Below are 27,027 nucleotides of genomic sequence, written 5' to 3'. Positions count from 1 at the left end.
TGTAACTACTACATTAAATAAAAACATGGGAATATTTCAAATAGTACAAAATGTGTAGTGGAAAGTAATAACTTCTTCCCACCTCTGATCCCTCAGTTTTCTTCCTGAGAGGTAATAAATACTAATTTTTCATATATCCTTCCAGAGAAAATTCTGTGCATTCATAAACATATGTGTTTTGTGTATCCTTTTAAGAAAACACAGATGGTAGCATACTATATACATAGCTCTGGACATTTGAGTTGTTTTCAGTCTTGCTGTTAGGGAAAGATGTTCTAGTAGATATCCTTGCATATATCTCTTTGGGTACTTGTACTAGTGTATTTATAGGATGACTTCATAGAAGTTTAATTGCTTGTATATTCCCAGAAGAGGGAATGGCATGCACAAAGGCCCAGAGGCAGGAGGAGAGAAGCCTAGGAAGTTCTGGCCACTGAAAGCAGTTATGAAAGAGTGTATGGGGCTGGATGCAGCTCTGCTGATAGGACCTTAGAGGACCCTGTAGTCCAGGTGAAAGAGTGTAGGCTTAAGCTTACAAGTTTTCACAGGGGAGGTTTCAGAATTGAAGTCTCCTTGCTGATAATAAATTTCCATCTTAGAAATCTTTGTCCACTGTGTGAAAAATGGTGGTAAGGAAGCAAGAGGGGAAGCAGGAAAACTAGTTGAGAGGCCATTGCATCGGTCCAGGAGAGATGTAATACCTGCCTGACTTAAGGTAGGGGATCTCACCAAAAATGCTATTTGTATAGTTTTATTTGTTTCATTTTGTTAAATTAAGTTGGAATCCTGTCTTGCATCCTCTTTTGTAATCTTTCTTCATGTTATATGTTAATGAACATTTTCCCCATTAGATACCCTGTGTTATTTCAAATTACTAGGAATGTACTTCCTTATTGCTGATTGTTAAGTTTTCTAATCTGTTCCTTTGGGGATAAGTCTCTTGGTTTTGGCTCTAGCTTCTTGCCTCTAATACTTCATCTCTTCTCTTCCCCATTGTTTGAATTATTTTTAATACAAGAGTAAATGGACTTTGAGTTAAGAGCCAAGTTAATTGTACATTTGAGTGCATAGATTTTGAGATGTCATAACTGTTCAGAATCCTTTTTTGATTCTGTTCTTGACTGTTCTCAGTAGTAGATATTTACTGATTGACTTTCAGATAAATGTGCATCTTAGCTAATGGTTAAGTCAGTTATCGTATCAAGTATATAGCTATGGCTTTAAGCATTTTTCACCCTAAAATTAAATCCCCTGTTTCTTATTTTGAAGGAGGGTAGATGCCTCCCCAACAAGAAAGGTGGCAAATAGAGTCCTAAAATGTCCTGGATTGGTAAGGGCTTTTGAAGAGCAGATGTCTCGTTGTTCTGTGTGCGGGGAGAGTGGGGGGCGGGTATACAAATAGTGATTATACCTTGACTTTGAGCAGCCTCTCTAGCTTAAAATATGTCCTAATGGAGGGAGGAAAGAGCCAGTCTTGTAGATTATATCTAATGTTTGTGTGTTTTTGCCTGACACAAAGATTCCTCATTAAATTTCCTGGACTTGAAGGGTACCTGGGTGGCTCAGTCAGTTAAGCATCTGACTCTTGATTTTGGCTCAGGTCATGATCTCAGGGTCCTGAGATCGAGCCCTGCATGGGGCCTCTTGCTGAGCATGGTACTACCTACTTAAGATTCTCTCACTCCCTTTCCCTCTGCCCCTCCCCCCCCCCAAAATTTCCCGGACTTCAGATGTAAATGCCACTTAGTAGAGTGGTGTGCATTAGTCATCTTCATCTAAATAGATTTTAGAGACTTCTTCCTGATTCTTGGTTACAGACAAGTGGACTGTGAAGCTAGGTAACTACCTTTTGCTCCATCCTTTTGTACAACTTTGTTGTATGCACTTGTTAAAATTTCTTGTCTGACTTTTTTAGCTGGGAAGTAAGGGTACTTGTACTTGTTCCCTTCTTACCTACAAGGATGAATCTAACTGATAACCTAAAAAAAAGTGTAGGATGTTAAACCCAGATGAAATTTTAAGTCATCTGGCAGTCTCTTCATTTGACAGAAAAGAAACCTAAGAGGCAAAGTGATTTTCCTGAGATTATAGATGTAGGACAGGTGCTTCTACGTTTTTTTATTCTTCCCCATACTGTTTCTGAATAGTCTCTGGGTTTCACAGAATATCCTACTGCATTTGGTTCTGTAGCTAATTATTAGATATTCAGTTTTTTAGATCTCTTTTGACAGAATTATAAATCCGTGTATATCTATAGAAAAACCAGTGTGAAGACTATACATTGTTACTACTCGAGTATATTATGCCTGTGCACTGGCACAAGTTAGGTTTTTAGTATGTGTCAGAATTTTTTTTAACATTGTCACCAACTTTAAAGGTTGTCCATGTGTACAATGCACTATTAGACCCTGACTGTCACTAATATTAAAGCTTGGTATCCAGTACTAGCACTGCTCGGATTTGAGCTTCTTTACTTCTTTCCTTATAACTCAGGACTTCTTCGGAATCCTTCCGTAGTTTCTCTGTGATAAGAACAAACCATCGTTGGAGGTCAGTGTTGGTTAGCACCTATTTGAGTATTGTCCAGTTGGACCATTGAAAGTTAAAAATTATTTCAGCCCACTACTTTTATTTCTTTATGAACTCTGGTATAACAACTCTGGCATGGCATGGTCATGATCATGTATCATAGAGCAGGTACAAAATATTTTACATTCACAGAGGTATGTATGTAACTATTCTATAATAATAGAGGGTACCCTAATTACTTTCACTACTTCTCGTGTCTCTCTTTTATTTGTATCTTTAACTTTCTACTCCTACTTAAAATTTTTTGTTGTGAATATATGTTGAGACTATAAAATAATATATTATCTTATATATTTTTTTCCTTTCTGGCCCCTTGTCAGACAAGGTCTTTGCTCTTTCTCTCCTTGTCATGTCTTTTGGGTATTTATAAATACATAATTCCTCCCCCCGCCTCCCCACCCCCATCTCTTGGTTAAGCTCTTGCCTTTATCTCCTTTCCTGTATTTGTTCCCATATTTTTAAGGAGTAACCAAATTGACAAATTACTTGTTTTCATAAACTAATATTAGTTTAAAGTTTCTTCCATTGTTTAAACTTCTGTATCACTGGTCCTATACATGTATATCCTTTTTCTGTTTTTCAGATTTCTTCTGTTCTATTGAATAGCACTTTAGCTATTATCCATACTTCATGCTACTACACTATTGACTCACTAAGAATATCTTGCTTCTTTTTTTCAATATAACTATTACTTGATCTTTGTTCAGAGACCTCATATCGCCACTTATTATCATTATTATACTTTTAGTATGGGTACATTGTTGGATTTAAGCTGTTGGCTTCTGATTTAACACTGACCTTATAGGAGACCCCATTTACCAAATAAAAATGGTCTTGGTTCCACCAGGTAGCCTTCATGAGTGAGTACTGGGTTATAGAGATACTCAGGCATTGGCCACATGGTCACTGAGACACATTGCAAAATCAGTTCACTCTTGTTATGTATATCCATTTTTCTTCTTTTTACTTTTTTCCTGTGTCATGTGTTAAGCTTGTTCATACCGTGTAGAGAAAGATTTTGTTGCTGGTACCCATGGTAGAGGTAAAACTTTAGGACTTTTTTTTTTTTTAAGATTTGATTTATTTATTTATTTATTTATTTATTTATTTATTTATTTATTTATTTATTTGACACAGAGAGATACAGCGAGAGAGGGAACACAAGCAGGGGGTGTGAGAGAGGGAGAAGCAGGCTTCCCGTGGAGCAGGGAGCCCAACGTGGGGCTCGATCTCAGGACCCTGGGATCATGACCTGAGCCGAAGGCAGACGCTTAACGACTGAGCCACCCAGGCGCCCCAAGATTTTATTTGACAGAGAGAGACAGTGAGAGAGGGAACACAAGCAGGAGGAATGGGAGAGGGAGAAGCAGGCTTCCTGCTGAGCAGGGAGCCCGACATGGGGCTCGATCCCAGAACCCTGGGATCATGACCTGAGCCAAAGGCAGACGCTTAACGACTGAGCCACCCAGGCGCCCCAAAACTTTAGGACTTCTTTTTTGGGTTGTACATTCCATTACTGCTTATATGGGAATCATCAAAACCTGACAAACATCAAAACATCAGTTTTGAAGTAGACTTTGTAGATTTTTCTCTAAATAAATAAATGAGACAATTATTTGTTCTAAAGAATGAACCAAAAATTCTCATAGTAGAAAACCATGGGTATTTGAGTAGCTTGGATTTATGTAGACCTGTATTTAGGGTGGATAAGTATTGTATTCTAGGTCAGTCACTTCCAAGCCATGGTCAGCAGAGGTTCTATATCAATCACTTGGGGACCTTTTGAAATCAAGTCTCTTCCACCCTAGATCTACTGAATTAGAATCTCTGGGATTTATGTATTTTAAAGCTCACCAGGTGATTCTGATAACCATCCAGGTATGGGAACCACTGCTCGGGTAGAATCTGCTCCCAAATCCATAGATGTGCCTATTGCATGTTCTATAAATTCTTTATTGTGTGTGTGTGTAATCTAGTCCTTTTGATGACATATTTATTTATTCAGGGTGATAGACTTGCTATAGATCCCCAGCCTTTCTCATATTCCCGGCAGTGAAAGACTGTAGGACTGCTCCAAAGACAGTGTAACTCTGAGCTGCTTTCAGGGATATGGGCTTGGAGCAAAGCAAAGAGAGATGTGGTAGTTCCTGACATCGTCACCCTTGGGAGCACAAGGAGAAGTGAGGCATTAAGTTGTTGTATGCCAGCAAAACTGTCATTCGGACTATAAAAAAGAGAGGGGCAGCATGTGCTTGGGAAGCAGCTTTCGCTTGGTATCGTGGCACTGGTGTGTTGACTCCCAAATAGACTTTGTCTTCTGTTTCATGTGTTAAATGTTCAGTAAGTGAAATAAATAGGCTACCCTTACTGAGGAATCAGAACATGGCTTCTGAAGCCAGGTCACACTAATAAACCTGAGGTAATTTAGTACGGTTCCACTTAGTTATGTTGAATTTTTTTGCACAGAATTTGACTAATTCCATACATGTTTTTTTCTCCCACCTACAGTTTCCTCTTACATGTTCCTTTCTACTGTAGTTTGCCTGTCAAGGTCCATCTCATCCTTTAAGATCCAGCTTTAGCAGCCCTTTTTTACCCACTTAAGCCATCCTTTGTGCCAGGGTGGTGGGAAGTATATTAATCCCTGTTACAGCACTCATCACACTACAGTGGGCCCTTAAACAAGGTTAGGGACACCAATGCCCTCCACGCCCCAGCCTCCAACTCGAAAATCTGGGTATTACGTATGACTCCCAAAAAACTTAACTACTAACAGCCTACTGTTGACCAAAAGCCTCACTAATGATCTAAACAGTTGATTAACGCATTTTGTATGTTACACGTGTTATATACTGTGTTCTTACAATCGTGGGAACTTGGGATTACTATTTCTTGAGAAGAGTGTATAGCCTTCTAATATTCTCCAGGAAATAAGTTGGGATTTCTTAGCAACTAGAAATCATCCTTTTCTACTATCTTATTCTCCATATGACTCCATCCTCTCCATATGATGACTACCATCAACTAGAAATCATCCTTTTCTACTTACTCTCCATATCCATCTATTATTCTTAGTACATATGTATTTTATAATAACTGATCTCCCCAAAGGACTAAACTCTGTATTGGTGAGTATAAAAGGTTATTTTGGTTGATTTCCTTTGGAAAATATCTGACATATTGGCTGTATAGCCGTTATCTGGGTGATAAATTACTAAATCTTCCAGTCAACACTAGCGTAGTCACAGTTAGCCTTTATTTAAAAAAAAAATTTTTTTTTCAGCCAGAACATACTTACTGAGTACCTACAGTGCATGATACAAGTGCATTTTATTACTAGTTTTTGAAATTTTAAGTAAGCTCTCCATGCGCTGTGGGGCTTGAACTCATTACCCTGACATCAAGAGTCGCATGCTCTACTGACTGAGCTAGCCAGGTGTCCCTAGCCTTTATTTTTATGTGGCAGGATTTTTTTAATCTAACCTATAATTGTGTTGTTAGGACTTTTTATTTTTCTTTATTTAAGAAATGACACACACAAAAGAAATGACACAAACAACAATAAAGGAAATAAATTCATATAGTTAAGCTTCCACTTAGCACACAATAGTTTGTTTTTCCATATTCCCTTCCTGCTCTTGTCATGGGCTGGAAACATCGATATGTATTTGATGTGATAGTAAAATCAGTATTGAGTGTCTGCTGTTTACATAACACTGTCTTGTATTTACTGCTGTAGAGGATACAGAAGTAAAAGGCATAGTTCCTCCCCTCAACAAGCTAATAAGACTATTTGAGGAAAAGACAAACATAGAACAGTATACTGTAGTGAGAACCAGACAAACATGAAGTCAGTTTGCACTTAAGATGTGATTTAGGGACGCCTGGGTGGTTCAGTCAGTTAAGCGTCTGCCTTTGGCTCAGGTCATGATCCCAGGGTACTGGGATTGAGCCCCACATTGAGCTCTTTGCTCAGTGGGGAGCCTGCTTCTCCCTCTGTCTGCTGCTCCCCCTGCTCGTGCTCTGTTTCTGTCTCTCTGACAAAATCTTTAAAAAACATGGAGGAAAAGAAAAGATGTGATTAGGGGATCACTTGAGCTGGGAGGGGACAAGACAATAGGCACTTGTTTAGAAGATGCCCAGAAGGTGAGGTTGGGTGGGTGGAAAGGATGGGAACAAACTGTACAGAGTTCTGAGAGCGGACCTAAAGAGTTGGGAGTTGATGGGCGCCTGGCTGGCTCAGTCTGTAGAACATGCAGCTCTTAATGTCAGGGTCATGAGTTTGAGCCCCACATTGGGCATGGAGATTACTTTAGAAGAAAAGAAAGTTTGGAGTGATTCAGTAAGCCTCAACCACCATGAGTTTTTGCACCTCACTTCAGAAAGTTTGATCAGGCAGCAGTATGCTGGACAGACTAGTAAAGTCTGGGATGCTGTTGTTCCTTTTTGGCTCTTTTTCTCTTTCTTCACTAGAATTGGTTAGTCACCAGGTTCTGTCCACTGGTTGCTACCTTCATCCTACAGAAATTCAGTAGTTTATCAGAGAAGACATTCTATTGGGGAACATTTATGTAAGGTTTGTGATTAGATTTCTAGGAAACTGGGGCACCTGAGTGGCTCATTGGATTAAGTGTCTGCCTTCAGCTTGGGTCATGGTCCCGGGATCCTGGGATCAAGCCCCTCATTGGGCTCCCTGCTCGGTGGGGAGTCTGCTTCTCCCTCTCCCTCTGCCCCTCCCCCGCCCCCCACTCTGCACGCACACGCTCTCTTTCTCTCTCTCTCAAATAAAATCTTTAAAAAAGAATTCTAGAAAACTGAAAGGTTATATATTTGTTCGGCTAACATGTATTCATTACCCTCTGGGGTGGAGGATCCAGAGGAGCACAGTAGCCAGGATTTGTGTGTGCATTGTTCTATTGAATCTTTATGACAGCCTGTGAAGTGGATACCATTATTGTCCCTGTTTTATACAAAAGGAAACAGAAGCACAGAAGGGTAGCATATCTCCATGTCACACTGCTGGTTAAGTAGAGGAACCAGAATTGGGATGCAGGTTTCTGGCTGGGGGGGCCTAAGCTTCTAATGACTATTCCATTCTGCTTCTCCTATCCCTTCCCTCATTTCTTTAATATGGAATGAGCATTTTCCTCATATTAGGCATTATATTGAAATGTAATTTTTCAGTGTTTGCATAATATTCTACTTTGTGGATGTGTCATTTTCCAGGTTTTAACTATTCACCTATGGTGGTATATCTAAGTTGTTTATAATTATTCCCTTTGATTAATAATATCCTTATAATCGGGCTCCTGGCTGGCTCAGTCAGAAGAGTATGCGACTCTTGATCTCTTGGGGTCATGAGTTCGAGCCCCACATTGGGTATAGAGATTACTTAAATAAATAAAACTTAAAATAATGTCCTTATAATCTTGATGTTCATCTCTGATTATTTCTGGGCATAAAGTGAAGTGGAGTTACTGGATCACAATTTGAATATTTTAAAAATTCTTGATTCATATCATCAGTTACCTTGCTGATCTCATGGCAGCACGACCAACATTAGGGACTATCCTTTAAAACAGCCGTAGCAGTTTAATAGAGATAACATTTGTCATGTTATTTTAATTTGCTTTTTTGTGTGATTTAGTGTAAAAGAGGTTCTTTCTCCTTTCTCTCTTTTTAATTCATCTGCCTTTTTTTTTTTTTTTTGGTCATTTATATCTTTTGCCCAGCTTTTTTTTTTGGTGTTCATCTTTTTCTTACAAATTTTACAGTCATATGATAAGGATGTTAATCCTTTGTCACATATGCTGCAAATACTTTTTTTCTGTTGACCATTTTCTTTTTAATTTTGTTCAATTTTTTTAATACAAATTTTTTTTTAGGATTTTATTTATTTATTAGAGAGAGACACAGCGAGAGGGGGAACACAAGTGGGGAAGAGGGAGAAGCAGGGTTCCCACTGAGCAGGGAGCCCGATGCGGGGCTCGATCCCAGGATCCTGGGATCATGACCTGAGCCAAAGGCAGACGCTTAACGCCTGAGCCACCCAGGCGCCCCAAGAATTTTTTTTTAAGGTGGTCAAAATTTCAGTAATTTACTCTGGTTTCTCCCTGTTATTTCTGTGTCTTAGCACAAAACCTCTCTCATTCTGAGATCAGAAGGCTATTCACCTGTATCTTTTTTCAAGGTGGGTTTTTTTTGTTGTGTTGTTTTTATTTTTTTAAGATTTTTTATTTATTTGTCAGAGAGAGCACAAGCATGGGGAGCATCAGGCACGGGGTAAGCAGGCTCGGTGCTGGGCAAGGAGTCTGACGTGGGACTTGATCCCAGGACTCTGGGATCATGACCTGAGCCGAAGGCAGATGCCTAACCGACTGAGCCACTCAGGTGCCCCATGTTTGGCCTTTATGGTCATGGATATAGATAGTAGTATCCCTGTTTAGTGACACTCCCATTCTTGGGAGAGTTTTGTAATCTTCAAATAGGTCTGCAAATTTTTAGTTGAGGGTATTTTTATTTTGATAGGTTTCTTAAGAATGGCATAACTTCCTATATTTCTGTATTTTGTATGAAATATATATGTATACACAGTTTTAAGTTTATAGCTCATCTTATTCCACAAAGAATTTAGAGAAAAGTACAGAAAATATAAATAAGAAATGTTAGGGTACCTGGGTGGCTTAGTTGGTTCTCAATTTTGGCTCAGGGTCATGAGCTCCAACTCTGCATTGGGCTCTGCGCTGGGCTTTGAGCCTGCTTGGGATTCTGTCTCTCTCTCTGTCCAGCCCCACTCACTCCCTCTCTCTCTTAAAAAAATAAAATAAAATAAAAGTCAAAACCCTAGAAAAAACAAATTAGAATAGAAAGCTATTATTACATAGCTTGAGAGGAAAAAAACTGATCAAGGTGTGGCCAACTAAAAAAAGTGGTATCACGATCCTGTTACATAGGTCTCAACAATGAAAGAAAAAATTCCTTAGGTGAAGAAAAGCTTTTTCAAGCATGTAACTCGAAAATTTCTCCCACGTATCCTTTAGTGTAAGCCAAGGGCACAATGCCAAAACAGAACTTGGTGAAAGCAGTTCTGTAGGGGATAAGACCATGTGACACAAATATACCCAGCTTTTTCTCTGATGGTCTGGCATAATTCTGGGATAAAGCCTAGACTAGAATGCTGAATTCCACAGAGAGGTCAAGTCAGATCAGGACAGAAAAAGTCTCCTTTGGATTTACCAGTTAAGGGCCATTGCACGCCTTAAGAGAGATTCAGTAGGGAATTTGGGAAACAGAAACCAGACTGGTAAACCAAGGCATGGAAGAGAAATAAAGGAGTGGAGACAGTGTGAGGTTGACCATGAAAGGAATACAGAAATGGCAGATGCTAAATTGTTGAGTGCGTTAAAGGAAGTGTTTGTTTTTTTTTTTCTAAAGATTTTATTTATTTATTCATGAGAGAGAGAGAGAGAGAGAGACAGAGGCAGAGGGAGAAGCAGGCTCCCCACGGCGCAGGGAGCCCGATGCGGGACTCGATCCCAGGACCCTGGGATCATGACCTGAGCCGAAGGCAGACGCTTAACCGACTGAGCCACCCAGGCGTCCCCTAAAGGAAGTTTTAAGATGTGAAAGATTTGAGCAACAAAGCTGGCAAAGAAGAGACTGAGGCAAGAGGGAGAGGGCTGATCCAGTACGCTCCCAAGGATGTGGGCCAGGCTGGTGGCTAGGAACAAGGCCAGACCTCAAGGGCCCCTGTTACAGGTTAGACTTTTGCATCCTCCCACTCGACCAGTAGGAAGCAAGGGCAGGTAAGTGCTTAGGTGCCAGTTTTCCTCTGCTGGCCCCGACATTTGCAAGTGCCAGGATCACCCTGCCACAGTCTGAGGGAACCTTCTCTTTTCCCATCCTAGAAGTTGATCAAATGATTTTTCAAAAAAATGTTCCTGGGGCACCTGGCTGGCTCAGTTGGTAAAGCATGCAACTGTTGTTTTTGGGGTCATGGTCAAGTACCAGTACCATGTTGGGGGTAGAGCTTGCTTGCTTGTTTGCTTGCTTGCTTACTTAATAAATACATACACATACTAAAATTACTGGGTTTTGTTTTTTTTTTTAAGGTTTTCTTTATTTGAGAGAGAGTGAGAGCCCTACCAGGGGTGAGGGAGAGGGAGGGGCAGGGGGAGAGGGAGAAGCAGACTCCACACTGAGCAGGGAGCCCTATTGGGGTTCCATCCCAGGGCCATGAGATCATGACCCGAGCCAAAAGCAGACACTTAACCGAGTCAGCAAGGCACCCCCCAAAATTACTGTTTAAAAATAAGTAAATTGGGGGGAGCGCCTGAGTGGCTCAGTCGTTGGATGTCTGCCTTCGGCTTGGGTTGTGATCCCAGGGTCCTGGGATCGAGCCCCATGTTGGGCTCCCTGCTCGGCGGGAAGCCTGCTTCTCTCTTTCCCACTCCCCCCTGCTTGTGTTCCCTCTCTCGCTGTGTCTCTCTCTCTCAAATAAATAAATAAAATCTTTAATAAATAAATTAGGGGCACCTGGGTGGCTCAGTGGTTAAGCGGTTAAGCGTCTGCCTTCGGCTCAGGTCGTGATCCCAGAGTCCTGGGATCTAGTCCCACATTGGGCTCCTTGCTCAGCAGGGAGCCTGCTTCTCCCTCTGCTTGCAGCTCCCCCCGCTTGTGCGTGCGTGCACGCTGACAAATAAATAAATAAAATCTTAAAAAATAAATTAATTAAAACAAATGTTTCTTTTTTTTTTTTTTTTAGATTTTATTTATTATTTATTTGAGAGAGAGAGAATGAGAGACAGAGAGCATGAGGGGGAGGAGGGTCAGAGGGAGAAGCAGACTCCCTGCCGAGCAGGGAGCCTGATGCGGGACTCGATCCTGGGACTCCAGGATCATGACCTGAGCCGAAGGCAGTCGCTTAACCAACTGAACCACCCAGGCACCCAAAACAAATGTTTCTAAGCTTCAGTTTGTCACTAGGATGACAGAGAATACAGAAAGGATCTGTTCTTCAGAGGACTAACCTACTTTCTAAGCACCTTTGGTCAGTGATGGATTAGGGACTGCAGTCCAGGTTTCTTTATTCCTTCTCCAGTGCCACTGAGTTGAAGGTGATAGCCACACATCAACATGGAGACATCTCCTATAGATAGTGAAACTAGGGAATTGCAGATGTGGATTTGAAAGATCTCTGGAGACAGCTGAAGTAAAAAGGCTAGCAAATGGGGTGGCTACAGAGAAAGGAACAGAGCCTTGATGTGTTTGGAGGGGCAGGTGGAGTAGTTCTCAGAGACAAAGGAAGAGACCTAGGAAAGACAGAGGGAGAAAAGAGGGTAATGGAGGAATACAAGCATTGGTCCACAAAAATGTTTGAGAAATCTAGAAAGCATGGCTGACTGGAGCAAGGGGAGGGGGAGTGTGAGTGTGTTCTTTTTTTTTTTTTAATTCAATTTAATACATAGTATATTATTAGTTTCAGAGGTAATTTAGTGACTCATCACTTGCATATAACACCCAGTGCTCATTACATCAAGTGCCCTTCTCAGTGCCCATCACCCAGTTACTCCATCCCCACCCCCCCCACCTCTCCTCCAGCTACCCTTAAGTTTGTTTCCTATAGTTAAGAGTCTCTTTGTGTGTTCTGTGTGTGTTGTGTGTCTAAGAGAAACTGAGTGGAAGCAGAGTTGAGTCTGTAGGGGAAGAGAAGAAATGGATCATAACTGCTAAAGTTGTATGGTATGCTGTAAAGGTACGGCTAGCAGAGCACAGTCCTTAGGGAGTAGGAAGAAACACCTGGTCCAGTCTGTTAGGTTAGTTATTGATTCAGAGGAGAGACTCCCTTCTAAGGGAGAATGTTAGGTAAAGGGATCCACTGCTTGAGGGGATGCTTTTGAGTTTTCTAAGCAGTGTAAGGGAGAGGTGGGTGCCTTGCTACTTTGTATCTGATTTTTCTCTGTAAAAGCTGTGAAGCTGCTGCTTTAAGACCCTGAGTAGAGGCTGATGTTCAGGAACCCTATGCCATTTGTTTTTTTCACAGTGAGAGAATACTCTGTCAGCTCAGCTCCCTGGCAACACAATTGGTTTCAATTTGTACTCCTTGTACCATTTCTTTTTCTACCTGGTTTATAATTCCAGTGATTTCTTTTAGGTTAGACTTGGTTATTTACAAGCAAGTATTTACAAATTATTTATATTTAAAAGTTCTCAAATTCAAGGCAGAGAAGAGATTTTTTTGTGTTCTTCAAATTGTTGTATGCCTCACAACCCAGCAGAGCTCAGAAATTAAATGTTTTTCCTCCACCAGTTTTACATTTGAGGATATCTAAATAGCTTGGGATTATGTAGTGATTCTCTGGCAGGGTCAGCATTAGCATTTATGGCTTATGAATTTTTTGTTCTTTGTGCTTTGGTTTTTTTCCCCAAGAATGTCACCAGGGTAGATGGACTTTTTGTCTGTTCCCTAACTCCAGCATTTGGAATTACCCATCCTTGTTGGGGTACTAATTTGGGGACCTTCCTGGCCTGAAAACGCTTTTAAAAAATCTGTGAAGAGCGATGGTATAAAGTAGTACTTCTCAAACTTTAGTGTAGGAAACCACTTGGAGATCTATTAAATTGCAAATTCTGATTCTGTGGGTCAAGAGGAGAGCCTGAAGAGGTGCCTAGCTGGCTCATTTGGAAGAGTGTGTGACTCTTGATCTCAGGGTTGTGAGTTTGAGCCCCATGTTGTGTGTAGAGATTACTTAAATAAATAAGGAACTTAAAAAAAAAAAAAGAATTGCTTAAGAAAAAAGAATAGAGCCTGAAGTCTGTGCTTCTAACAAGTTCCATGGTTATGCCATTGCTGCTGGTCCTTGGACCATGCTTCGAGTCACGAACATATAAAGCGGTGCTGTCCCAACACAGTAGCTCCAGCCACGTGGGACTGTTGAGAATTTAGTGTGACTAGTTCACACTGGTTATGAAGAGTTCTCCAAACCTACCTACTTTTACCTTGAACATTGTACCTGTTCTGTCCCTTAAGTTAGATAGTAACTCCTTAGGGGCACCTGGCTGGCTCAGTCAGAAGAGCATGTGACTCTTGATCTTGGGGTTGTGAGTTCGAGCCCCACATTGGGTATAGAGATTACTTAAACTTTTAAAAATAAGTAAATAAATAAAGTAGATAGTAACTCCTTGAATGCAGAACCAGGTCTCACCCATCCCTCTGTAGTCTTTTTACTGCCTTGTAGGTGGTTCTGAGTGCCAACATGTGTACAGTGTTAAGGTGCCCAGACAGAGAATTGGAGAAATGTGTCTCTCATAGAAGTAGCAAAATATTTGTGTAAGACTAGGGCAAGAATAGAAAACACTTTAATTTTGAATTAATCTTGTATATACTTAAGTTAAATTATTTTGTGAATTAGATGATTGTTCAGACCCATTTTACTGTTAGGTATCTAGGTACTTTGGGTACTCAGAAGATTTAAGAGCCAGAAACTATGAATTGGCTCTCTTTTCTTTTCCTGTTTTTTTTAATATGTTCAGTTAGCAGTTGAGTATCTACCAACCTGGGCATAGTGCTGAGGAGCAAAAATGACTTGTTATACATGGTCCCTGTCCTCAAGGAATTCATGATCTCACAGAGGAGAGGTGCATGAATGTCAAGTTGATGGTATAACACAGGAGGTAGTGTGGTGTGGTAGCCACAATTAGGACCATTGAAGTCTGAATCCACTGATTCTGGCTCCAAAAAAACAGGGTGAGAAAACACTGACAGGATATTTTCTAAGATAGAATTTAGCTAAAAATAGCAAGGCCCTCTGCCAGTGTTTTTATTAATAGATACGGGAAATGTAAAGGATTTAAACTAGTTTTGTTAATAATTCTTTAATATCATCAAATATCCAGAACTGGGGGAAAAAAACCAGAGTTGAATCTAATTGTCTCATGTCCTATTTTTTTAAATCATTTGTTGGTTTGAATCAGGATCCAAAAGATCCATATGTTGTGATTGCTGTATTTCTTTATTTATTTTTTTTAAGATTTTATTTATTTATATGACACAGAGAGAGAGCACAAGCAGGGGGAGCGGCAGGGAGAAGGAGAAGCAGGCTCCCCACTGAAAGGAGCCTGATACGGGCTCAATCCCAGGACCCTGGGATCATGACCTGAGCCGAAGGCAGACACTAAACCAACTGAGCCACCCAGGTGCCCCTGCTGTATTCTTTCAAAGATTTATTTATTTGAGAGAGGGAGCACGTGTGCACACGTGCGAGTAAGGGGAGGGGCGGAAGGATATGGAGTCTCAAGCAGACTCCCCACTGAGTGCAGAGCCCTACACCCTGGCTTGATCCCAGGACCCTGAGATCACAACCTGAGTTGAAATCAAAAGCTCAGCTGACTGAGCCACTCAGGTGCCCCAGTACTGTATTTCTTACATCTCTTTTGTCTATCAGGGTTTCTCAGCCTCAGCACTATTGACATTTGCAGACCAATAATTCTTTGTTGTGGAGGACTGAACCTGTGCATAGCAGGATATTTAGTGACCTCTTTGGCCTCTACCCACTAGATGCTAGGAGCACACCTGCTCCAGTAGTGACAACCAGAAATGTCACAGGCCTTGCCAAATGCCCCCTGGAGGCAAAGTCACCAGGTTGAGAACCATTGATACGTACATTCTCCCTCTATCCTTTCCATTTTTTGTCTTGGTGATTTATTTGCAGAAGAAACTGGGTAGTTAATCCTGCAGAGTTGCCTTCAGTCTGGATTACTCTGATTTCATCCTGGTATTGTAATTTAACATACTCTCTCACCAGGGCGTCTCGGTGGCTCAGTCTGTTAAGCATCTGACTTTGGCTCAGGTCATGATCTCGGGGTTCCTGGAATCAAGCCCTTCATCAGGCTCTTTGCTCAGCAGGGAGTCTGCTTCTTCCTCTCCCTTCCCCCTGCTCGTACGCACATGCTCTTTCTCTCAAATAATCATTTATTTATTTATTTTTAAAGATGTTATTTATCCATTTGTCAGAGAGAGAGAGCACAAGCAGGGGGAGTGGCAGGGAGAGGGAGAAGCAGGCTCCCCGCTGAGCAGGGAGCCCGATGCGGGACTCGATCCCAGGACACCGAGATCATGACCTGAGCCGAAGGCAGATGCCTAACCATCTGAGCCACCCAGGCATCCCAATAATCTTTTAAAAAGAAACATATTCTGTCACCAATTTCCTGTTAATTAGTGGTTGGCTCTAGAGACTTGATTAGTTTCAGATTTTTTGTTTTGTTGAACTGCTTCATAGGTGGTAGTTTGTTCTTCCATCAGGAGGTACATAATATCTGTTGTGTCTTTTTGAATATTAACAGCCATTTATTTCCTAATTCATTTTTCATTTTTCTTTTAAAATGTATGTATTTTCATTTAGACAAGCTTTATTTTAAATAACCATCTGTGGAATGAATGAATGAATGAATAAATAACAATCTGTGTTCTCCCTTAATAAAGGAAGGGGAAATGGAAGGTGAGGCGGTTGAAGCCATTGTGGAAGAGTCTGAAACTTTCATTAAAGGAAAGGAAAGAAAGACTTACCAGAGACGCCGGGAAGGGGGCCAGGAAGAGGACACTTGTCACCTGCCCCAGAACCAGACTGATGGGGGTGAGGTGGTCCAGGATGTCAATAGCAGTGTACAGATGGTAATGATGGAACAGCTGGATCCCACCCTTCTTCAGATGAAGACTGAAGTAATGGAGGGTACAGTCGCTCCAGAAGCAGAGGCTGCTGTGGACGATACCCAGATCATAACCTTGCAGGTTGTAAATATGGAGGAACAGCCCATAAACATAGGAGAGCTTCAGCTTGTCCAAGTACCCGTTCCCGTGACTGTACCTGTTGCCACTACTTCGGTAGAAGAACTTCAGGGGGCTTATGAGAATGAAGTGTCTAAAGAGGGCCTTGCAGAAAGTGAACCCATGATATGTCACACCTTACCTTTGCCTGAAGGGTTTCAAGTGGTGAAAGTAGGGGCCAATGGAGAGGTGGAGACGCTAGAGCAAGGGGAACTTCCGCCTCAAGAAGATCCTAGTTGGCAAAAAGACCCAGATTATCAGCCGCCAGCCAAAAAAACAAAGAAAACCAAAAAGAGCAAACTGCGTTACACAGAGGAGGGCAAAGATGTGGATGTGTCTGTCTACGATTTTGAGGAAGAGCAGCAGGAGGGTCTGCTATCGGAGGTTAATGCAGAGAAAGTGGTTGGTAACATGAAGCCTCCAAAACCAACAAAAATTAAAAAGAAAGGTAAAATGAGTTTATCCATTATATTCTCATAAACTGATTTTGGGATAAGGCAAATAACACAGGGCATATGCAAATTATTTTATAATGGGTTTTTTTGTGGTTTTTTTTTGTTGTTTTTTAAGATCATGAGCTAGGTACCATTCCTTTTAGCTAGTCTAAAAGTTTTTCCAAATTCAGTATTTTTTAAGTCCTGAAGACAAAGAAAGAAATCTGTTAGTGGCATGAAATAATAACGATTTAATATGACTTAGATTGGATTTAGTTTAAAAAGGCTAATGAAGTTTATTTGTAGATATTTAACGTTAGGATTAAACTTAACACTTTGAAACCTTGCAAGAAGTAAGTGTTTTGTTTTTCATATAGGTGTAAAGAAGACATTCCAGTGTGAGCTTTGCAGTTACACATGTCCACGGCGTTCAAATTTGGATCGTCACATGAAAAGTCACACTGATGAGAGACCACACAAGTGCCATCTCTGTGGCAGGGCATTTAGAACAGTCACCCTCCTGAGGAATCACCTTAACACACACACAGGTGCTGGATATGAATGTTGGGGGCTACAGCATAGCAAAGGTTAAAACTTGGGTTTTAAGTATCATCCAAGGTGGTTCTGGTGGGAAGTTAAGAAGATTTTTGTTCGTTCTTATGCTGTAATCCTGATTTATTATAAGCAGATGAATTTGTAGGCAAATGTAAAGAAAATTTAGTGGAAAATAATCCAAACTGTTTAAGTATGGTGATCCAGGAAAAAATTATCTATGGCGGTTAACCTGTAATATTTCCTAAAGGATATCACCATTGCATTGCCAAGGTTTTAACATCAGTGACAAAAAATGATGCCCGAAATTCCCGGGCAACAATTGCCAGGCGCTATAAGGATGAACATTAGAAATAGCAGCGCAATTCTTTGTAAAAGCCATGGTTTCTGGTTGTTTCACTTCAACAAAGGTAAGTAATTCATAATCTCAGAATGGAAAGTTTAAGGCGTTACTCTAGCAATTCAGAAACTTACTCATTTGTGCTCCATACATACTTTAATTTTTTTTTTTTTTTTTTTTAAGATTTTGTTTATTTATTTGACAGCGCACAAACAGGGGAAGCAGCAGGCAGGAGAGAGGGAGAAGCAGGCTCCCCACTGAGCAGGGAGCCCAATGTGGGGCTCGATCCCAGGACCCTGGGATCATGACCTGAGCCAAAGGCAGTCGCTTAACCGACTGAGCCACCCAGGCACCCCCATACTTTAATATTCTGTGTTAGCATCATGTTGGCTATGATCAGGTCCCAGGAGTCACTAAAGTGGAGGGACTGTGCAGGAGCTCTCTTAAGGCTCTCTTCTGGGCTCTTTGTTCTTTCAGTATTGGCATTTGGCTATGAGTGCTGATAGAAACTTCTCTCACACGGTTCTTCATGCAGAGTAGCTTTCCTCTATCCAGATTCTCCACTTAGCACAGCTCTTATTTTTGATTTGATGTGCTGGTAGTCTACTGAGTACGACCAAGTTGAGTTTGGCCTGTAAGCAATATGTTGCGCATTAGTATATTCTTTGCTAATATGATCTGGTCACTTTTCATTATTTCCCTGCTTTCTACTCAAGACACTTGATAGTATGTTTTATTTGGTAGTTTGAAGACACTGTGAAAGGGCATATGACTAGATAAAAGCATTTGGCCACATAATAGGACTTCCTAAAATGGGAGTGGTTGATGTGGGCACTGTATTTCATGGTCTAGTCCTCAGCTTTGAAAATAAGAGTGTGGTCTGTCTAGTCGCTCAGAGCTAATTTGGCAGGACTGATTCATACTAATCAAACCCTCAAGGGTCAGATGCAATCAGAAAGTTTATGGTGAGGAATACACCTTTTCATTTTCTGGATGCAGTTGTATTGCATTCTAGGGGATACCCTTGCCTATATCAAGAAGATGTAGCAATTGAATGGTGACTTGGTAAGCATGGATCTGAGCAGAGGGACATACGCAATCATGTGGTACAACCCAATGAAAATCTCTGTTGTACAGCAATGTCTGCTGCTTTCCTAATTGCCATGCTTATGTCTACCAGTAGCAGGCCTCTTTCTGTCTCCTAGATAGTACTAGGTAAACATTAGAAATCCTTGGTTTTCAGTTCAGTTTATCCTAACGGAAATGGATCCTGCTTTCTTTTCTTTCTCGTTAATTGTTTCACTTACCGATCTGTGCTGCCAGATTCTTTTTCATAGACAAGAACTTTGTCCTTCACTCCTACATCACCAGTGATAATAAAGAAGCAAACTGAGCAAATGAACATTCCTTGAAATTTCTTAGTTACTATCATACTTTAATCACACTTCCCTCTTGAGGATTCTGTCCATCTCAGAATCATTTCTGCAGATGGCTGGTCCCATTCATTACATTGTGACTCTTTCTAATTCCGTTCTCAGAGGTAAACAGTAACCTTCCTTTGATTTTGGTGTTCGGGATTACTTTGTTGTCATCCCTTACCTGCAGTGCGCAATTACAGATGGTCCCTAGTTTTTCAGTAATGGTCTATGAAAACAGCACTGTGTTCTGCTGTCAGCTTATCTCCTTATTGTCATCATTACCTGGGCATACTTCCAATGCTATATTTAGAATATAAAGTGACTAGAGAAGATCCACTAATATAATCAGTCAGTTATGTTATAGGGCTACTATGTGAGGGCATACTAAAAACAGATTCCTTCAGTAAAAGGGAAAAAGAAAAACGTGGAGTATATTAGTTTGTAAGAATGTTTAAATATTTCATGAATTCACATTCAGATCACAGAATATTAGATAACGGATGTTTGAAAATGATCCGTTTAGGGGTGCCTGGCTGGCTCAGTCAGTAGAGGATGCGACGCTTGATCTCAACGTTGTAAGTTCAAGCCCCACGTTGAGTGTAGAGATTATTTTTCTTTCATTTTTATTTATTTTTTTTTTTTTAAGATTTTATTTATTTATTTGTGAGAGAGAGAATGAGAGACAGAGAGCACGAGAGGGAGGAGGGTCAGAGGGAGAAGCAGACTCCTCGCTGAGCAGGGAGCCCTATGCGGGCGGGACTCGATCCCGGGACTCCAGGATCATGACCTGAACCGAAGGCAGTCGTTTAACCAACTGAGCCACCCAGGCGCCCGAGATTATTTTTTTTTTAAAGGTGATCTTTTGGGGAATCTGGGTGGCTCAGTTGATTAAGTGTCCAACTCTTGATTTCGGCTGAGGTCATGATCTCAGAGGCGTGGGATTGGGCTCCAAGTTGAGCTCTGCTCTCAGCAGAGGAGTCTGATTGTCCCTCTCCCCCTGCTCTTCCCCTGCTTGCACTCTCCTCCCCATCCTCTCCCCCAAATAAATAAAATCTTTTTTGTAAAAAGGGTCATCTGTTTAAATCACATAAAAGGCAGTACTACTTTGTAAAGCCTTTGATAAATTTCTGGAATTATCAAAATAAATTTATATAGAAAACAAGCTATTGCATTTGGTTTTTGGTTTTTTGGTGTTTTTTTTGTTTTTTCTTCAGAAAAAAGTATCAGAATGTGGACAGCCCAATGTCTCTATATGTACAGTCATAATACAGTAAGATTTGATATGCAGAGGAATCTTGGGTCAAATAATTTTTTTAATGTTTTTAATATTTAGTTCTTTATTTATCTGAATATTTATCTGTTATAACCTCACGTATGCTGAACTATTTTTATTTCCCAGTCTCCTTTATCTTCTATTACATTCCTAATGGAATCTACTTCTGAATATCTTTGGGTCAAATAACTATTAATTCTGTGACCTCTGCTTGACAAAACATTGAGGTTTAAGAGATGTTTTTTTTTGTTTTTGTTTTTTTTGTTTGTTTTTTTAAAGATTTTATTTATTTATTTGACAGAGACACAGTGAGAGAGGGAACACAAGCAGGGGGAGTGGGAGAGGGAGAAGCAGGCTTCCTGCGGAGCAGGGAACCCGATGCGGCGCTCGATCCCAGGACCCTGGGATCCTGACCTGAGCTGAAGGTAGACGCTTAACGACTGAGCCACCCAGGCGCCCTTTGTTTTTGTTTTTTAAGATTTATTTATTTAGGGGCGCCTGGGTGGCTCAATTGTTAAGTGTCTGCCTTCGGCTCAGGGCATGATCCCAGGCAGGGCTCCCTGCTCTGCGGAAAGCCTGCTTCTCCCTCTCCCACTACCCCTGCTTGTGTTCCCTCTCTCACTGTGTCTGCCTCTGTCAAATAAATAAAATCTTAAAAAAACAAACAAAAATTATTTATTTGAGAGAAAGGGTGCACACAGCAGGGGGTGGGGTAGGAGCAGAGGGAGAAAAATCTCAAGCAGACTTCCCACAAGCGTGGAGCCCGGTGTTGGGCTCCCATCTCATGATCCTGAGATCATGACTAGAACTGAAATCAAGAGTCAGATGCTCAACCTGCCAAGCCACCCAGGTGCCCCAAGGTGTTCTAAATTTTTTAAATCAAGAGTTGAAATAAGGGTGCCTGGGTGGCTCAGTGGCATCTGCCTTGGGCTCAGGTCATGATCCCAGGGTCCTGGGATCGAGCACCCTCCACCCCAGGCTCCCTGCTCAGCAGGGGAATCTGCTTCTCCCTCTGCCCCTCCCCCTGCTCGTGCACGTGCGCTCTATCTCAAATAAATAAAATCTTTTAAAAAACAAACAAAAAAAGAGGGGCGCCTGGGTGGCTCAGTTGGTTAAGCGACTGCCTTCAGCTCAGGTCATGATCCCAGGGTCCTGGGATCGAGTCCCACATCGGGCTCCTGGCTCAGTGGGGAGCCTGCTTCTCCCTCTGACCCTCCCCCCTCTCATGTGCTTTCTCTCATTCTCTCTCTCAAATAAATAAATAAATAATCTTTAAAAAAAAAAACAAAAAAACAAAAAAAGAGTTGAAGCAGACTTTTGATCCATAGTGATCAGAATTCATAAACTAGGGATAAAAAGGATTTTGTATTTTGGCTGATGAACTCACAGGTGTAGGTAGTGTGCTCCATGAGGGGCAAGTCTTTCTGATATCACCACAAGGGTCTCTGGCCAATTGAGTGGAGTTTAATAGTAATTCTTGCTACGAGTATTTTAAAAGGGGGGGTGATTTTTGTATTCAAAAGCAGCACTCAAATGGGTAATTAAGAGAAATTAAATGCGTGACACATGTTTTCCAATATTCTGGGGTTAGTTAGTGTTAGAAAGTCCGCCGGGACCCCCTATTGCTTTGGAGTTATTCTCAGGCTAGTGCAAGGTTGTTGAGATGACCAGGGTTCAACCTCATGCTGCAGTTTTCATCAGATGTTGAACTGTCATTAACTGTGCCCTTGATCTTGTCTTCCTGTTACAACCTCCTTTCTCTAGGTACTCGTCCTCACAAGTGCCCAGACTGTGACATGGCCTTTGTGACTAGTGGAGAATTGGTGCGGCATCGTCGTTATAAACACACCCATGAGAAGCCATTTAAGTGTTCCATGTGCGATTACGCCAGTGTAGAAGTGAGTGTTGAGCAACTTGTTGGTTCCTCCCCTAAGACCGTGATTCCAGTATAAGAACTACCCAAACTGACGTAAGATGAGATAGAAAATCTTACGAGATTATTAACACTCCCACTCCCCTTCCCTGCCACCAAAAATACTAAAATTGTAATGAATGTGAAAGACTTACGCATTTTAAAAAAAGCACTAGTACAACATGTTATTATAGGTAGGTTCTACGAAACAGCAAAGAAACAAATAACTGTACCTGGAGCATTTAAAAATGGAAAATTGGGGGGCATCTGGATGGCTCAGTTGGTCAGGTGTCCGACCCTTGATCTGAGCTCAGGTTCTCAATTTCATGGTTGTGAGTTCAGGCCTGGCATTGGAGCCTACTTTTAAAAAAAAAAAAGGAAAATATTTTCTCCTTTACTGTTTGAGGCTACACTGTTATCAAAACTGGGTAAGAATGCTACCAAAAAGAAAAGTGTATCTTATTCTCACAGAAAACTAAGCTAAATCAATTATTCACCAAATTAAGTAATATATTTTAAAAATAAATGATTACTAAATAGAATATATCTAAAATACAAGGAGAGTTGAACATTAGGAAATTACTGGTGTGTGCTACATTGAGAAGTTTAAGAAAAACCATATGATCATTTCTGTAGATTACTGAAAAGCTGTAACAATATTCATTACTGTTTAAAGTCCTAACAAGTTAAGAGTAGAAGAAAATGGCTTTACTATAAGGAGAGTATACCAGAAACCCGTAGTCAATCCATCCCAGTTAACTGAAGCATTGGGAGTATCCCAGTAAAATTTGGAACAAGACAGGTGCCTTCATCTCTCGGGGTCATGAGCCCCACATTGGGTGTAGAGATTACTTAAAAATAAGTAAATAATAAAAATTTGGAACAAGACATCTGTTCTTACCATTACTGTTCCAACATTGTGATTGTATTGGAAATCTCAGCTAAATAAGAAATTAATTATAAGTGGTAAAACAAAACTTACTTATTGGAGATATACTTGCTTACACCAAAAAAATCCAAGAGTATCAGCTGAAAAAAAACATAGAGCAATAAGAGTCCATTTGGGGGGCGCCTGGGTGGCTCAGTCGTTAAGCGTCTGCCTTCGGCTCGGGTCGTGATCCCAGGGTCCTGGGATTGAGTCCCACATCGGGCTCCCTGCTCAGCGGGAAGCCTGCCTGTCCCTCTCCCAATGCCCCTGCTTGTGTTCCCTCTCTCGCGGACTCTGTCTGAAATGGATGAATAAAATCTTTAAAAAAAAAAAAAAAAAGTCCATTTGGGTGGCCAGATATAAGACAAATACACAGAAGCCAGTAACTTAACTTTATATGGTAGATAGCAGGAAATAGTTCACATTCTAATAGCAATAAAATTATTTAGGGTTAAACTGAACAACAAAAAAAACATCTGATACCTATGTATCTGGAAGGAAATTGACCTATAGATAAGCATGATTACTTCAACTGTTGCGGAAATTTCAAATCTTTACAAAAGCAGAAAACATATATAGAAATAGACAAAATAGGATAATACACCCCCATGAATCTAGCACCCAGCTTAAGTAGTTATTAATAACCCATCTTGAGTCATCTGTGCCCTATCCATTTATTTACTCTCTTTGGATTATAAGGATTTGAGAAACAAAAATTACAAATAAGGAGGAAGAAATAGTGTATTTTAGACTTTTTCTGTATTCTGAACTTCAGTGCCCAAAGCTAAGCTTTTGTGCCTAACCCACAGCATTCACATTACAGTCATTGTGCTTTCATGTTTCAGGTCAGCAAATTAAAACGTCACATTCGCTCCCATACTGGGGAGCGTCCGTTCCAGTGCAGCTTGTGCAGTTACGCCAGCAGGGACACATACAAGCTGAAAAGGCACATGAGAACTCATTCAGGTAGGACATCTTCCCTCCTTGTTGTATTAATGAGCTGCTTTTCAGTGGATCCCATGGGACCCTGTAAACCACCTCACACCCCTGTTGCTTACCAGAATGGGAGCTGGCATAAAAGTAATGGAATTGACAAGTGCTTCTCTGGCATATCTTCTGAATTCATTGTTCTGAATATACACTGGAGAAGGGAAAGTTTCACTATTAGAAGTCTGGGTAGATTACCTAACCCGCTCATTCAGTTTTCCCCATACTGTGTTTTCCTAAAAAAGAAAAATTTGTAGGGGCGCCTGGCTGGCTCAGTTGGTAGAGTGTGTGACTCTTGATTTTGGTGTCTTGAGTTCGAGCCGCATGTTGGGTGTAAAGATAACTTAAAAAGAAAAAGAACTTGGAGGTCCTCCTGTTGTCCATCTCCTGTCCCCCAAAGGCAGGCCTTGTAGAAATTGCTCGCTCGCTCGCTCTCGAGTGAGTCTGTGTTGGAGCTGACAGCCAGCAGTTCAGGACTTGAGTGCCATCTCTTAAGAACGGGTGTGAGCCATGCAGCAGGCCTGAGGCTTGGGCTCGCTGGGTAACACTTGAGGATTCTCTGTAGCTTAGCTTTTCTGCTACCTGACTGCAGCTGAATTACCACCTTAATTACCCTCCAGTTAAATGATGGTGCTCATTTCATCTAATTTGTTCGTTCTGTATTTCCTTTTAAGGGGAAAAACCTTATGAATGTTATATTTGTCATGCTCGGTTTACCCAAAGTGGTACCATGAAGATGCACATTTTACAGAAGCACACAGAAAATGTGGCCAAATTTCACTGTCCCCACTGTGACACTGTCATAGCCCGAAAAAGTGATTTGGGTAAGTAAATTAGCTAGTGGCAAATGAAAAAATATTTTTGAGGATGTGTGAAAGGAGGATCATAAATAACTTCCTTTTCTAAATTATGTAAGTTTTGTATAGGTGAATGGCCTACCACTTAATAACAGCCATCGCTTAGCATCTGTTTTTATCTTCTTTCTCTCATTGCAGTCAGGCCACAAGATTCTTTCCTGAATATAGCTCATTTATAAATTAACAGGAGCTGTAATGAGAGGAAATAGTAAACCTTTAATTAGTAGTCCTCACTGGTAATGTTCAAATCTCCAAATAGGGAAGTGACATAGTATGATTCAAACTAAGGACTGTCCCATTTCAGTTTTTCTCAGAGCATAAGTACTTTCTCTAAATAATAAGACGTTATTGGTTGGATGATAACTATATTTCTGTGCATAATTAAACTACAGCTTATACAGAGGCAGAATTTATCAGTAGAAATTGTAGTTGGGCCCATAAAGGTATGGTCACCTGGATGTGTCTCCCTTTGTTTTTCCTATTTAAAAGAGATAAAAATACTGCCCCTGTCTGATCTCTATCCAAAATGTATTGCTCCTTGAATATTATTGTTTTTTCCCCTTGAATATTATTAGTATAAACAATTTTATATTTAGGTAAATTGTTGTACTTTACAAAACATCTTTTATTACTTTAACTTTTTAACCCATTTGATATTCATAGCAACCATATGAAGTCACCAAGGCATATTTATTTTAGCTGAGTAAAGTTAGGCAATTTAGCTGGTGTCTTAAAACATTGTTATATTGGGGCGCCTGGATGACTCAGTCGGTTAAGCAGCTGCCTTTGGCTCAGATCATGATCCCGGAATCCTGGGATCGAGCCCTGTGTCGGGCTCCCTGCTCAGTGGAGAGCCTGCTTCTCCCTCTCTCTCTGCCTGCTGCTCCCCGTTTGTGCGCGCGTGCTCGCTCTCTGTCAAATAAATAAAATCTTAAAAAAGACATTGTTATATTAATACGACCATATTGGACAAAATGGAGGCTAGCATACTTTTTTTTTTAAGATTTTATTTATTTATTTGACAGATAGACAGCACAAGTAGGCAGAGTGGCAGGCAGAGGGAGAGGGAGAAGCAGGCCTCCCGCTGAGCAGGGAGCCCGATGCGGGGCTCCATCCCAGGACCCTGGGATCATGACCTGAGCCGAAGGCAGCCGCTTAGCCGACTGAGCCACCCAGGCGCCCCTAGCATACGTTTTTTTAAGGTGTAAGTGTATTTATTTATTTTAACATCTAATACACATTTTGAAGATGAAACCATGAGTTTGAAGCAGAGGGCTTTGGGCTCCACATAAGATCTGTGGGTTACTTGTTCATCCTAACATGTTAAGAGGACTTCGTTAGAAAGATTTAAGAGGCACTGTCCTCTGATAAATGAATTTTACTGTTCTTATAGTACAGAAACCTAAAATCTAAATTGATAATACCTCATGATAGTGTGTGTGAGCTATTAGGCCACTGTTTGGATTATTTAAATTTTTAAAATTATTCACTTTTACGATGCAAGTATATATTTTGGATGTTCTATACCTGTATGATACCCTTTAGGCTCTACATAATAAGGAACTTAATTGCTTAGGAGCTGTCAGATAATAGTTATCTCCCAAAACCAATCCCAAAGAAGTTCCCTCTTTAAAGCAGGCCTGATTTCACACTAATATGCTATAAATAAAATTTATCACTTTGTGACACAGGAGAGCGTGGGCTTTGGAGACTTGACCTACTAGAGTCAAGATTCACCTCCAAATATTCCTCTAAGCCTCTTTTTGGTTTTTTTTTTTCCCCAACTGATTTTTAGGAAAAATAACTACCTTACACAGTTGTTATAAGTATTAAGAACACATGAAAGAAAGTCTTTCACTGTTAGGTCTCTATCATAGGACCAGAAGGGGAAGTTGAGGCCTTTTAAAAATTATTT

At 40.8% G+C, this 27,027-nt stretch overlaps 1 protein-coding gene across 3 annotated transcripts in view; it reads left to right on the top strand.

Moving 5' to 3' along the window:
- CTCF (CCCTC-binding factor) overlaps window positions 1-27,027 on the top strand; it is a 49,282-nt gene that overhangs the window by 11,249 nt on the left and 11,006 nt on the right. For all 3 annotated transcript variants that reach the window (XM_045890910.3, XM_045890911.3, XM_045890909.3), the window contains 5 exons: window positions 16,070-16,859; window positions 17,223-17,393; window positions 22,193-22,326; window positions 24,114-24,234; window positions 24,930-25,079. In XM_045890910.3, coding sequence (XP_045746866.1) covers window positions 16,079-16,859; window positions 17,223-17,393; window positions 22,193-22,326; window positions 24,114-24,234; window positions 24,930-25,079 — 1,357 coding nt within the window. In that variant the 5' untranslated portion in view covers window positions 16,070-16,078. The remainder of the gene's footprint in view (window positions 1-16,069; window positions 16,860-17,222; window positions 17,394-22,192; window positions 22,327-24,113; window positions 24,235-24,929; window positions 25,080-27,027) is intronic.

The sequence above is a fragment of the Mirounga angustirostris genome, unplaced genomic scaffold, assembly GCF_029215605.1.
Source record: "Mirounga angustirostris isolate CCGP_5_RB_7025 unplaced genomic scaffold, mMirAng1.0.hap1 SCAF_16, whole genome shotgun sequence".
Taxonomy (NCBI): domain Eukaryota; kingdom Metazoa; phylum Chordata; class Mammalia; order Carnivora; family Phocidae; genus Mirounga; species Mirounga angustirostris.
This window is presented reverse-complemented; position numbering and strand designations above follow the sequence as displayed.